General features: G+C 36.5%; 1 protein-coding gene across 1 annotated transcript; it reads left to right on the top strand.

Moving 5' to 3' along the window:
* The first annotated feature begins 14,173 nt into the window (after positions 1 to 14,173).
* On the top strand, positions 14,174 to 15,187 carry LOC149265947 (uncharacterized). Its single transcript, XM_089406592.1, has one exon. It carries the CDS (start codon positions 14,174 to 14,176, stop codon positions 15,185 to 15,187), a length of 1,014 nt encoding a protein of 337 aa, XP_089262718.1.
* Positions 15,188 to 15,483: the final 296 nt, after the last annotated feature.

Raw genomic sequence — 15,483 nt, 5'->3', positions numbered from 1 at the left:
AATGACTCAGGATGTCTGAGAGTGGTTCCGGCCTCATTGGATTTCATATGGAGAAAGTAGAGTTTTAGATTTCATTCAAAATCTAGCAGACTTATCAGTTTTTCAGGATTTCAGGATTAGAGGATTGCAATGTTTCCATTGAATTTTGTCATGTATTAGGGTATGGAACTCGTATTTAATCAAGAGCACCAATCCCTCTATGTACCTTGATGTTAGTGACATTGGTTGTTGAACTCCTCCGGGATTCGCTTCCAAACTAGGAGCTTTTGAAATGTCGCTCCCGCTCCCGTTTTCGCTCTCGCTCCCCACTTTCGCTCCCGCTCCCAAGTAACACTGAGCCAGATGATGTTGGCAACTCTAGTAGTAGCCAGTAGTACTGGTCACAGACTTTTGTTGTAAAGGCCATTCATAGCCTCCTTGGTTATGTGTTTTTGTTTTGATCTCTATATCATCATCGTGTATGTATTGGACAGTGCACTGGGTGCCATTTTGATGTAATGGATATTCATGAGCCTACTTTGATCATATGTTGTCTTCTATCTATATTCTAATGTTGTGTGTTTGGAAACATGAATGAAAATCTTTAAAATTGTGTTTTTATAAAAAATAAAAATGAAATATTTAATGTATTTTTACAACGGCCGAGTCACTGAAATCAAGCCGGCCGAGTCGGAGTCGGAGTCGGAGTTTTAAAACATTGATATTGACTTTTTTAATTGTGATTTGACTAAATTTAATTGTATATCGATCTACATTGTATCCTGGTTAAACTGCTCTTTCATAAGACTTCTTTAACATATTATAGACAGGATGCTGGGATATTTTATTAAAAATGTATAATGCAACCCACTACTGAATACTAGAGATACAATGTCATGCATGTGAAGAGTCTTTTGAAACTGGAAATATAAAAATGTCATAGTTGAAAATGATGGAGACAGTTTGTTTCACGGTTGTGTGTGTCCTAGATTAGAGTTAATTCCTATTTTTTAGGAGATAGTTTTGATCTTCCTAAATTGAATGTAAATTTATATATTTTTGATTTAATGATTAATGAAGGAGAGCAGTACTGCTTGGGCAGTCTCTAGGTGTAGCTTGCTCACCTGTGAGCTGCTAGTTTCAGTGTGTAAGTTTCATTCTAATTTGTCTTTCCATTTTTTAACATGGTATCAGAGTTGGTGAGCTTTGGTGGCTGAGATTCGAGAGCGTGTAAGCCTTGGTGACTGAGAGCCTTGGTCGCTGGTTCAGTTGTTTTTGTGATAGAGCGCTGATTTTTTGTGGATAGCCTAATTAGTGCGACCTTGACAAGGAGAAGCCGTGCTGATCATCGCTGACAGTGCATTGGGAAAGAGTGTTGATAAATGCTGGTGAACAGTGATGCTACCTGGGCTACCAACAGCAAGGAGAAAGGGCGCTGGTGTTTTTTTCCTGTTAACGGCAGCTCGAGACAAGATGTACCAGTTTTGGTATCTTATCCAATGATTTTTTGAAGGTCATCTGTTTGGAGTTGGATCTGTAGCACCCGGATTGGAGCTGTTGGAGGATTTCGAGTTCGATCCGCAAATCGACTGTTGGAGGATTTGGAGTTAGATCTGTAGATCAGTTGCTGGAGGATCTGGAGGTAGATCCGTAGATCGACTGGTTTCGTCACAATGAATAATCACATCGCAGAGACGTACCTTAATAAGAGCAATAAGTGGGATGGGTCAAATTACGCCCACTGGAAGTTCAAGTTGCAGACATTGCTCGAGGGTTCGAGTGCGTGGACAATTGCAAACAGAGGTGAAGTAAAGTTGACTATAGTGGGAGGTGCCACAACCGCATCAGTTCAAGATTGGGAAAAGAGGGAAATAAATCGAAGGTGTTGTTGAAGATGTCTGTAAAAGACAGCATAATCCCTCACATCCGAGAATGCAAAATCGCTAATGACATTTGAGTGACACTCAAGGATTTGTATGAAACAAAAAATACAAATCGTCTATTGTTTTTGAAGAGTAAGATTCTCTCCATCAGAATGGAGGAGAATGAATCCGTTTTTGCATTCATCTCACGGTTCAAAGAACTGAGAAACAAGTTGGGTGGCACAGGGGAGAAAGTGTCCAACATTGACCTCGTCACAATTACCTTAAATGGTATGACAAAGAATTATCAAATGTTCATTATAGGGCTTTTGGCGAGGGAGAAAGATCCCACCTTTGAAGAGTTGACATGGATTTTGATGCAGGAAGAAGAAAGACGTATGAACCTGAAGCCTCAGAATGTAGATTTGGCATTGGTGGCGAAGAAAAAGTTCTTCAAAGGGAAACCAAGAGGACAGAAAAGCGGTGGTCCATCTCAGAAAAAGCCATTTCAAGTTATGTCATCTGCTAGAAATGATTCAGGAATTAAGTGTTTTTATTGTGGCAGAACTGGTCATATTGCTAGAGATTGTTATAAAAAGAAGATTGATGAAACTAGACATAGACACAAGAGGCATACACGACATTTTGCTGGTTAAGATCAGAATCATGATCTCAAATTATATGTGGCTGACGTTGGAGGCTGAAACTTGGTTTATGGATTCTGGAACTTCCACTCATATGATAGGTAATAAACACTGGTATGAAAATTTTAAGGAGACCAACAACGGTGCTAACATCTACCTTGGAGATGACAGAGCATATCAGATTAAAGGGTATGGAGATATTCCTGTGATATTGCCTAATGGTAATATCAGGCACATCCAAAATGTCATGTATGTACCTGGTATTAAAAAGAATTTGATCTCTGTCTCCATGATTGTAGATCAAAATTTAAAGGTAGAATTTTTCAAAACTTACTGTGTTATAAAGGATTTGTTGGATCATCAGAAGCCGGTTGCATTAGGAGTATGAGTTGGAGGCCTATATAAGTTGAATGTTACAAGTGTGCCACATCAAGCTTTAACTTCAACGACTATGACAACAGAGAATCTTTGGCATCAAAGGTTTGGTCACATCAACCTTCATGACTTATTGCTGCTACAGAAACAAGGTATGGTTGATGGACTTCCTATTTTAAAGAATGAACATATTGAATGTGAAGGATGTGCACTTCGAAAAATGCACAGAGATGAATTTCCCTCTAGCTTAAATAGGAGAAAGAAAGATATACTCAAACTTGTGCATACTGATATATGTGGACCCATGCAGACAAGGTCCTTAGGTGGAGCTTATTATTTTTTGCTATTTATTGATGACTACACAAGATATACCTGGGTATACTTTCTTAGAAGGAAAAGTGATGCTTTCAAGTATTTTAAAGAATTTAGAAATATGGTTGAAAAGTTCAGGGAAAGTCATTAAAATTCTCCGCTCAGATCAAGGGGGAGAATACAGGCTTGGAAACTTCATCAAATATTGCAGAGATCATGGGATAGCACAACAATTTACAGTACCCCACACTCCACAACAAAATGGGGTTGCAAAGAGAGAACATAACTCTGGTGGAGTGTGCACGCAACATGATGAAATGTAAGAACCTGTCCAATGGCTTTTGGGCAGAAGTTATTAGTACTGCAGTTTACTTAAAGAACAGAAGTCCAACTAGGTGTCTTGATCTCAAGACTCCATTTGAGGCTTTATATGGTTTTAAACCTGCAGTCCATCACTTAAGAGTATTTGGTTCTAAAGCTTTTGCACATATTCCTAAGGAGGATGGGAAGAAATTGGATGCTAAAGCTATAAAGTGCATATTTGTAGGGTATTATTCTATTTCAAAGCATATAAGATGTTTAATCCATCTATTCACAAGGTATTTGCGAGTAGAGATGTTACCTTCCATGAACAGGTTGATGAAGGGAATAAGGACAAAAGTTATGATGAATGGCACATGCCTTTACTGATTGATGACATCAATGATGAAGCCAAAGACAGTCATTTACAGCAGCAGCAACAACAAAAAGAGGAACCTAGTGATGTGGATACATTTAGTAGTCGAACTCCACTCAGAGGAGAGCAAGAAATCACACAAGACATAATTGAGGCAAGTTCACTACCAAGGAGATCAGGTAGGCAGACTCACTTACTTGTAAGGTACAAAGATTATGCTCTTATGACTAGTATTTTAAATGTTGTTGAGCCCATGAATTATAATGAAGCAAAGTGGTATGATGAATGGAGGTCAGCTATGAAAGAAAAGTATGAGTCCATAATTAAAAATAAACCTGGGAATTAGTTGAACTGCCAAAAGGAAAAGAGCCCATAGGTTGTAAATGGCTATATAAACCTAAGTTCAAAGCAGATGGTAGTGTAGACAAGTATAAAGCTAGGTTGGTGGCCAAAGGGTACTCACAAAAAGAAGGAATTGATTATGAGGAGACTTTTGCTCTTGTAGCTAAGTTAAATACTATTAGGATGTTAATAGCTCTAGCTACAAAGTACCATTGGAGCTTACACCAACTAGATGTGAAATCTGCTTTTCTAAATGGAGAGTTGAAGGAAGAGGTATATTTAACACAACCTGAAGGGTTCATTAAAAAGGGGCAAGAACACTTGGTTTGTAAATTAAAGAAGGCATTGTATGGATTGAAATAGGCTCCCAGATCTTGGTATGAGAAAATAGACTCTTTCTTCTTACAACATGGTTATAAGAGAAGTAAAAATGATCCAAATTTGTATACCAGATTTGATTCAAAGGGGAAGATTGTGTTGATTTCCTTATATGTTGATGATTTAATTGTTACTGGAAATTCTGATGAATTGGTTGAAGAAATTAAAGTGCAGATGTCACAGGTATTTGAAATGAAAGACCTTGGAGAACTGCATTATTGTTTGGGTCTTGAAGTCTGGAGGGATTCTAGCCAGACTTTTGTTACTCAAGGAAAGTATGTCAGGGAATTGTTGAAGAAATTCAAAATGGATCAGTGTAAAGCTGCTTCAGTACCTATACAACAGAATGTTAAATTTCAAAGTGATGATGGTTCTAAAGAGGTGGATGCTACATTGTACAGACAACTGGTTGGAAGTTTGATTTATTTGACTACAACCAGACCTGACTTAGCATATTCAGTCAGTGTGTTGAGTCAGTTCATGACAAAACCTCTTGAAAATCATTGGGTGGCAGCAAAAGGTGTCCTAAGGTATCTTCAAGGAACCATAAATTTTGGCATTAAATATACTGATTCTTTTGATGTTAAACTGACAGGCTATTCAGATTCAGATTGGGCTGGAGATCTAGATGATAGAAGATCTATAACTGGGTATGCTTTTAATATTGGGTCTGGGGTCATTTCTTGGAGCAGTAAAAAGCAGAGTATTGTATCTTTATCATCAGCAGAAGCAGAGTATCAAGCTGTATGTGCAGCCACTTGTGAAGCAATTTGGTTGAGAAGACTTCTTCATGATGCAGGAGAAGAACAAAAGGATGCTACAGTAATTAAATGTGACAACCAAAGTTCAATCAAGATGGCAAATCATCTTGTTTTTCATGAAAACACAAAACATATTGGTACTCAATTTCATTTTGTTAGAGAAAAAGTTCAGTCCAAATAATTTTTTATTGAATATTGTAACACCTGCGAAAATGCAGCTGATATCTTCACCAAGCCTCTTGGGAAGATTAAATTTGAATTGTTTAAGGAGATGATAGGTGTGCAAGTGAAAACAATGGAGACAGTTTGTTTCACGGTTGTGTGTGTGCCTTAGATTAGAGTTAGTTTCTATTTTCTAGGAGATAGTTTTGATCTCTCTAAATTGAATGTAAACTTATATATTTCTGATTTAATGATTAATGAAAGAGAGTGGTACTGCTTGGGCAGTCTCCAGGTGTAGCTTGCTCGCCTGTGAACTGCTAGTTTTAATGTGTAAGTTTCATTCTAATTTGTCTTTCCATTTTTTAACAGTCATGCATGTGAAGAGCCTTTTGAAACTGGAAATGAAAAAAGGAGGATTTAGAATTTAGAGTTTATAGTCAGATATCTAAAATGGTTGCCATTTGATAAAGACATATTATATTAAAGACCTTATGTTTTATGAGAGTTGTTTTTAATTGTCTTTCTGTCAAAAATGCATACCCCTCATTTATAAAATAACAGAGACTTAGAAAACGTAAAGCTCGTAAAGATATATTATGGCCCTACAGTTTTACAGAAATCGGTTGTATTAAAAAAAGAACTTATTTACAACCTCTGTGACAAGTTGATCCATATGGTTTTTCATCTATAGATTTTTGAAAAGATAGAAGTCAATATATACTGGGAACTGATTTTCCACAAAATTTAATTTCAAAAGATTAAAAAAACAAATAAAAATAAAAAGCAGTCCTGGAAAATTTTCTTATAAAATGGCCATCATACATGGATGTTTACGGAATTAAAGTCTTTCCTTTAGTCTATAAAGACACTTGGGACTGTAGAATGTCTCTATGGAGTATGAACTTATTTGCAAATCCCTGCATCAAAATAGACATCGTATCACTTTGGCCTGTAGAATGTCACTATGAACTTATTTGCAAACCGCTGCATCAAAATAAAACTTGTATCACCGATAGGCCTGCAATGATAATCGAGGGAATACCCTCTTACCTAAAGATAACTACATAATGGTACATACTAGTGTTCAAATATCGGTGAAAATGAATAGTGTTTATCAATACTAGTGTTCAAATATTGGTGAAAATGATTAGTGTTTATCAATACTAGTGTTCAAATATTGGTGAAAATGAATAATATGAAACTTTAGATGAATAAAAAATCTAAACATTCATAAAGAGGGACAAGTCTTGCAATTACCAATAAAATTAGGGTTCAAATACTGGTGAAAATGAATTAGAAGAAAGTTTTAATTGGACACCAAAATTTAAGAAAACGAATTAGAAGAAAGTTTAAATTGAATTCCAAATTTTAAGCAATCATAAAGAGAAACTCTTCAGCAACAACAAACATCAAAACTTGGTACAAACAATCCCACGGGAGAGTTTGAGCACCAAAATGTGATTCGAACCATTTTATTGTGAATATCAAGCAGAGTAGAAGACAATTCCATGTGACCTCAATGGGCTAATCAAAGTAACATATATTAATTGGAAAAATATGGAGCCAAACTATATAGGTGTAATAATATAAAATCACCCACTTATTATGGGCCGAGCTTCACCCTTAATGTACTGCAAATATTGGAGCAGATTTAGGTATTCTACCTAAATCTTCACAAAAGTTAAAGTCATGATACATGAGGGATCTCAATTTATCTCAATTTAGGAAACCCGTAGGGTAATTATGTTGGGTGAGATTTATTAATATCTAGGATTTGAAGGCTTACCAGCTTTGTAAGGGAGAGCGTGCACCCCCCATCCTGAAGCGTGCTCTGAGCAGGAGCATCCCAGAAGCACGCTCCCACAATTTTTTTTTGTTCCCTGCTATCTTTTGCAAAAAAAATCGCAATGACATTCTCAATGCAATTTTTTTTTTCAGAGAAACAAGAATTTTTGAGCGGGGCAGCTTAATATTCAAGCTTATGGCCCTCGTATTGACATGTAATTCATGGTAATGTTAAATTGTTAAAGTAAAAGTAGATTTTTCATCATTTTACTTAAATTTTTAACATTACCATGAAATGACTCCGGATGACTCTGGATGTTTTAGAGTGGTTTCGACCTCATTGGTTTTGATATGGAGAAAGTAGAATTTTAAATCTCACTCAAAATCTAACAGACTTGTCAATTTTTCAAGATTTGGGTATTGCAATGTTTCCATTGGTTTTTGTCATATACTAGGGTATGGAACTCGTATTAATCAAGAGCACTAGTCCCTCTATGTAACTTGATGTTAGTGACATTGGTTGTCGAACTCCTCTATCATGGCTCTACTAAAAATGTACCCATCACTAAAACGAAATCTTGACTTGACATGCTACGTTTTTTAATCTTATGTTAATGCTTAGAGGGTGATATTAATGACAAAGGTCCCAAGATAGGCAATGATTTTGATGATATGTACGCATTTGTTGTAGCATGATTTTTTTGGATGCTATAGGCCTGCTAGAACCTATTTGTTGATGTATTTTCGGATCAGAGATGGATTGCACTCTATGCTATTTTGGTTTTGTGCACCCTTACATGCTATATAAATGAGAACTTTAATTTGAAGACTTGTGATTGATAAAGTAGATGAATGATGTTATATGGTTTATTCCATGTTTTATATATTTTTTTATTTCTGATTCATCATTCTACATGCTTTATTCTACCCTGTTTTATTGACATATATTCTACATGTTTTTATTGACATATATGTATCGAAATATATAAAAATATATATTATATAAAATTCGCTCCCAAAATCGCTCCCAACCCGGCAAAAGCTGGCAGCTTTTGGAACGAAGGTCGTTCCAGTCTCCGCTCTCACTTCCCGCTTCCGCTCTCACTTCCCTTCCCGCTTCGATTTCTGCTCTCACTTCCCTTCCCGCTTCCGTTTCTGCTCCCGCTCCCAAGCAGCCATGGCAAAAATCTCTTAACCTCGGGTATGCTAGCTGTTCCAAACATCCCACACTTTTCAGCAATGGCAGAGGATGTCAATCCTTGGAACTTCTGTTAAATGCAGGTTTACATCCTAGCTGTTCAAAACATCCATGGCGGGGGATATCAAAATTCGAATCTAGAACTTCATGAGATCATACTCCCAATAAATCTCCATGGAACTTCTGTTAAATGTAGGATTACATCCATTGCCTCTTGAACAAATTTAAACTCCCAAAGACTCTCCCTGCATGCAATAGCCTCCATACTTGTCAGACAAAAAAGCTTGGTCATTTTCTCACCTATATATTCCATTTATGAATAAATAAATGAATAGTAAATTAGAACCGTGAACCTTTTTATATTCCATAACGTGAAGAAACTTGAATAGCAAATTACAACTACGTATTCTAATATTTCATCATATCCTCATTATCACTGTGAACCGGCCGCTGAACCACACAATTAACAATGAAATTTAAATAGCAAATTCAAACTGTGAATTCTAATATTTCATCATATCCCCATTATTATCATATCGCCGAGTATTTCATAATATCCTCATTATCACTGTGAACCGGCCGCTGAACCACAACAATTAACAATGAAATTTAAATAGCAAATTCAAACTGTGAATTCTAATATTTCATCATATCCCCATTATTACTCTAATATTTCATCATATCCCCATTATTATCATATCGCCCAGTATTATTGTTGACCACTAAGCCTCACAATATCAAGCAACTTGAAGCAAATTGCTAAGTCTCACAATATGCAGAAATTTGAATAGCAGATTACAACTGTCAATTCTAATATTTCATCATATGCCCCATTATTATTGTGGGAACCTCACAACTAACAGTGTTATGTGATACCTGAAGTCACAATAACTTTGAAGTTGGAGTAGACCGAATTCCTCCATCAATTTGGCACCTTCTCCCCATACATCATACATCATCTAAGAACAGGTCAAACTTGGCACCTTCTCCCCCTACATCATCTAAGAACACATCATCTAAGGACAGGGCAAACTTGTTTCTCTAGAATCTTTGATTCAACCAACAGTGTTATGTGAGACCTGAGGTCACAATAACTTTGAAGTTGGAGTAGACCCAATTCCTCCATCAATTTGGCACCTTCTCCCCATACATCATCTAAGAACAGGGTAAACTTGTTTCTCTAGAATCTTTGATTCAAACATGTTTCGGTGGTCCTACACCTTTTGGTTGTCGAAGAGTCTGATTAGAAGCAGAGGCAACTTTTGGTTGTCGAAGAGTCTGATTAGAAGCAGAGTTTTGCCTGATCCACCCTTGCCAACCACAGGAATGGGAAAAAGAGACATGCTCTCTTCTTCTGCATCTATCACAAACTTCTACAGCCTTGCGAAGGGTTTTCAGTCATTGAGCCTTGGGGCAGCACCTGAGTTTGGGCCATGTCAACGAAATAACCAAGTTTACATGCTCCTCTATGTCTGAAATGTAACTGGTGATCATTTTGATGGTCTGATGTCTAAAAATAACATCAAATCTTGGTAATGTGAACTAAATCACCATTTCAGGTTCTATTCATTGAATAGCTTCAAGTTGTAAAGCAACCTATTCATTTCAGAAGCCTTATTATTGATGTGAGAAGGTGGAACAGTGTGGTGGCAGTTTCGATGCTAACTATCAGATCTAACTTGAGAGATGTCAACTCTTTCTGGAAGAGGTTCACAATGTTGATGTGGCATAGAATTTGGAGATGAACATGCCAATCCTCATACCAATAAATCCAGAACCAAAACCAGTATTATATGCATCCTACCAATAAAAAATCCTGTGAAGAAGGTAACCAGAAAAAGGGTGTGAATAGAACAAAATGCAACCCGAATGCAACCCGAATACAAGATGGCCGCCATTTATACAGGGGCTTTCCAACAATAAAATAGAATGCGATTAAAACTGAAATCTTATGCAAACTGAGAGCAGATTTATACGGTGAAGTTTATCCAGCTTCGTTGCCAATTTTCTGAGTAACGGATTGTTCTACTTAAAAGAGAATCCATCCATGTGTCAAAGGTCGCGATTGCCATTCTTTAGGAACTGGTGATCCCAATCCATTCCGTCATGGGGGTTCGTTGTTAACCCCTTGCGGTGGACAGCTACAGAAATCTCTAGAACCGGGTGTGTTGTGTGGCTGGGGTATGTCTGCGATATTGTTTTTTGTTGGGATAATGTGTTTCGTATATATTCTAAAACTTTCTAGATTTTTCATTTTACCTGTGTAATATTTATAAAATTATTTATAATTTTAAGTTTGCCACAAAATCAAAAGACAAATCATCTTTTAATGAAAATGTGTCAGTGAACATTTTTTCAGAGGGAAAATCAACATATGGCCTACGCCAGCAGATATTTACAACATATCGCTGAAGCCAGCAGAATTCAGAATATACGGCATAGCCGTTACAAATCATAGACCGAAGCCAGCAGATAACCAACACAGAATATTTAAGGCATAGCCGTTACAAATCGTAGACCGAAGCCCGCAGATACCAAATCCGGGGGTCCACAACCAACCGCCGCAGGGTTCGATCGCGGCTGGAGGGAGCTAAAACCATCCCCAGCCGCTATGTCATGCATGTCGCGTGCATTGTGTCAGTGAACATATCATGCTTATTATTATTATATTAAAAATTATATTTTTCATTCAAAAATTATATTAAACTCTACGAGTAATATTTTTCATTTAAAAATTATATTAAACTCTACGAATAATATTTTTCATTTAAAAGGCAATTGCATCATTGATTTTATTAAAATTTACTCATTTAAAAAGGCGGAGGGAATGTTACTAGCTAAACTAATAAAATAAAAGTAAAAATATTAATTCATGATATTAATAAAATAAAACTAATTTTAATTTATCATTTTGGTGTGGCATCAAATGTCTAGAAAAAGTGTTAGAAAGTCCATTAGTTTTATGCCTATTTGATTTTAAGAAGTTATATTGGGGTATTTAGAACTTGATTATGTAGGTAATTTTGATTATATTTCATAAATAGTAAGTTATTGTGTTTTTTTTGAAAATAAAAATAAAAATAAATAAAAATAATTTTATGTTAAAATAAAAATAATATATTGATTTATGGTATTAATGTGGAATATATTTTATTTAAAAGGGGAATATTATTTATAGAAATTAAACTAATCTAGATCTATCTTAACATCTATCAAGGGACTAGAGGGATCAAATCTCTTTTGCACTAAAAAATGAGGTTAGTACCTTGAAAAATTTGATTATCCTTGGCACTTGATAGATGTAGAGTTAAGATGGATTTAGCCTAATATGGTTTAAAATGTAATAACATAATAATGATAACTAATGTCTTATCAATATTTAAAAATTTATATCAAAATATTTATAATTCTTATAAAAGAGAAATATTTATATATAATTCTTTCCAATTTGATTAAGTTATTTGCATTTTAAGTAAATGATGATATAAAAATATTAAAAAATAGTTAAATAGTAAATATATTGATAGTATATATATTTAATAATAATATAAAAATATTATTTATTTAAATTTAGGAAAAACTATGACGCTATAAAGAATTTAAAGAAAATAATTAATATATTATAAAATATCTATTTTTCGTTTTAATTTAAATAAATATAAAAAAGAAAATTAATAATGTTAAAATAAGAACTATTACCAAAAGTTCTATCCTAGAATAAAATGTTAAACAATTTCTAAATATTATGAACAATTCCTAAAATATTATGAACATATTGCTCCACATATTTCATGATTTTAACTAATTCAAAAAATCAACAATAATTTTTGAATGCTATAAAGAATTCTAAAAAATAATTAAAATACTATAAAAAAATGAGCAAATTTAATCTATTTTTCTTTGTAATTTAACTAAATATAAAAAGGATCTTGCATAGACAGTTGAGTGCTCTGCAACCTTAGAAGCCTTGTGCCATTGACATGCCCAAAACCTAAGGTCGGAACCTGCATTCCCTGACATCTCCAGTAGTTTAGCCAGATAGTGGGTCGTTAGACAGCCCGTGATGACAGACGTAGACGGGGGGGAGGGGAGGGAAGAGATCCCCTCCTACCAGGATGTTGCGGCGGGAGACTCATGCCAAAAAACCAAAACTCAGCCGCAAGCCCAAGAAGCAACTAATCCGACAAATGGCCCAGTCCTCGGGGCACGATGGCAAGCTAGAAGTAGGGGGCAGTGTCTGCCATGTGCAACAGAGAAACCCAGATTTGTAACCCGATGAACAAAATGGAAAGATATAAAAGCTTCATGAAGGACCATGCGATGATTTGCAAGTTCATAGGAGTGTGGCCGACGGAGAAAGACCTGATCAAGTGGATACAATAGAAATGGCAACCCAAAGGCCATATCAAACTCAAGCTAGGAGCCAGAGGCTTCTTTACGGTAATCTTCTCAAACCTGCAAGATAAGGAAAGCATATTTGAAAATGGCCCCTATTTCCATTATAATGCAAGCCTGTTCATGCAATATTGGGAGGAATGTTATGACCCAGATAAAGAGAAATTCCTGGCAGCCCCTATATGGGTAAGACTCTTTGGACTCCCAATGGACTTCTGGGATCCAGAAATATTAGAAGGAATTGGGAACACAATAGGAAAATTTGTTAAAATAGTTGAAACCACAAAAAGAGGTCGATATACATCCTATGTAAGAATCTGCGTGTATATGAATATAACATAACCCATACCTGAATCAGTAGAGCTAGAATACCATGAAGACATATGGCAGCAGACCCTAGACTATGAGCATATTCCGTTCAGATGCCGAAGGTGCCATGAATATGGCCATTTATTTAAAGAATGCCCATTGAACCAGGAAGGCCCGAAGCTAAAGGAAAAACAACTGAAAACCCCACAGGAAGGAAATGAGGGGTTCCAAGAGGTTAAGAACAAGAGAAGGACACCAAAGGGACTCCACAACCCAGAAAAATATAACCAAACTTAGTCGAGTAGTAAAAACATATATGAGGTACTACAGGTGGAAGAAGAAGCAGAAAACGAAACCCAACCCATGGATTACTAGGAAAAAGGAAAAGAAAGTAGTTCTAGTCAAGCAAAAACAACATCTATAGGTGGAAGAAGAAGCAGAAAACGAAACCCAACCCATGGATTACTAGGAAAAAGGAAAAGAAAGTAGTTCTAGTCAAGCAAAAACAACACCTAAGCGGAAAGCTCAAATAGATCTCATAGATAAAGATGAACAGGTAGGGATGGAAACCACTACAATGGAAATCGACCCAAGCAAGGGGGAGGAGCTAAGCATTGAAGAGGAAGTCCTCAAGAAATTGTTAAATGAATGGAGGCACTTAGACGAAATATTTATACCAGAGGACCAAAAGAAACTGTACAAAGAGACCTTTCAACAATATAAAGCCAAACAAGGACAGGGACAGGTTGAGATCACAAAGCAACTGGGTATGCACCAGGAAACCCCCAGGAGTACCAAAACAAAGCAAAAGGAGGAAAGAAAAGAGGCAAGAGAAATTTACAGGAATCGATACAGATAATGGGAGAGATGTTGGTGAACACGGGCAGGGTGGTACCGCTATTAGCGGTATACCAACAACTTAACAAAGTTTCCCAATGATAGTAATATCTTGGAATATAAGAGGCCTAAACAACCGAGGAAAATAGAGATACTTAATGGAGCGATTGAAAAAAGAAAAGCCACAAATTATGCTTCTCCAAGAAACTAAGATAACAGGAGAAAAACTAGAAGAGATTCTAAGGAAGATGAAACCAAGGTATGAGGTAGTAGCAACGGATGCAAAAGGAAGTGGAGGAGGGATAACAATAATATGGAATCCAACAGAAGTAAAAGCAGATTATTGGATAGGGATGCAATGCATCCTCACAGGTCGGTTCCGAAACATAGGAACTAAAGAATGGTTCATGCTCTCAGCAGTCTATGGCCCGCACATTCCAATTGAAAAGGAAAACTTCTTAAAAAATATAAGGACCCTAAACCAAATGCATGACGAAAAGCTCTGGCTGATTGCAGGTGACTTCAACCTGATAACATCGTTAGAGGAGAAAAAAGGAGGGATTAGAAGGGAGGAGCCCGAAATGGAACAATTTAGGGACATCCAAGAAGAGCTACATCTGGTGGACATCCCAACAATCAATGGAAGGTACACGTGGAACAATAGAAGAGGAGGAAATAGGCAAATAACGTCTCGCCTTGACAGATTTTTGGCAACAGAAAACCTAATCAGCAAAGATGTTTACTATGAGGCATCCATCCTACCCTGCTTGGGTTCGGATCATTGGCCGATTAGACTAGAAGTGGATATGAAACAAGGGAAAATCAAGAGACCCTTCAGGTTTGAAGCTTTCTGGTTAAGAGACCCGACCTTCCTTGGAAAACTGAAGGAGTGGTGGAAAGCAAGTGAGAAAGAAGGAAGAAACCTAATGCATACTTTCCAACTCCGCCTCAAAGAACTTAAAGATAAAATTAAAAAATGGAACAAGGAAGAGTTTGGTAACATACAACAGGATCAGGAATTGCTTCAGGCTAAGATGAGGAAGGTGCAACAACAGATAATAAATGATGGAAGAACTGAAACCCTAGTGGAGGCAGAAGGACAACTGCTAAACAATTTGGAGGAAAGGAGGCAGCAGGAAGAGATCCTGTGGAAACAAAAATCAAGAATTTAGTGGCTGAAGGAAGGGGAAAGGAATACTAGATTTTTTCACAAAGCGATGATTCAACACCGTCAGCATAACAGGATCTTCTCCCTAGTGGACCAGGAAGGAAATCGTCTCACTCAAAAGGAAGAAATGGAGAACTTGCTAGTCCACCACTTCCAAAACTTGCTGACATAACCCAATATAGATAGGACAGAGAACATATCCAGAATAACTCGGCATATCCCCCAATTAGTGAGTCAGGATCAGAACCTGGCCCTACTAAGGGAAATCACTAAGTCTGAGGTGGAAGACGTTATCAAAGG

Source organism: Pinus tabuliformis, chromosome 6 (genome assembly GCF_031772625.1).
Source record: "Pinus tabuliformis cultivar Carrire ecotype Pingquan chromosome 6, CPIR1, whole genome shotgun sequence".
NCBI lineage: Eukaryota > Viridiplantae > Streptophyta > Pinopsida > Pinales > Pinaceae > Pinus > Pinus tabuliformis.
This window is presented reverse-complemented; position numbering and strand designations above follow the sequence as displayed.

What these genes read in the sequence shown, in the direction of transcription:
- LOC149265947 (XM_089406592.1), top strand. Translation starts at nt 14,174, where the DNA reads ATGGAGCGATTGAAAAAAGAAAAGCCACAAATTATGCTTCTCCAAGAA.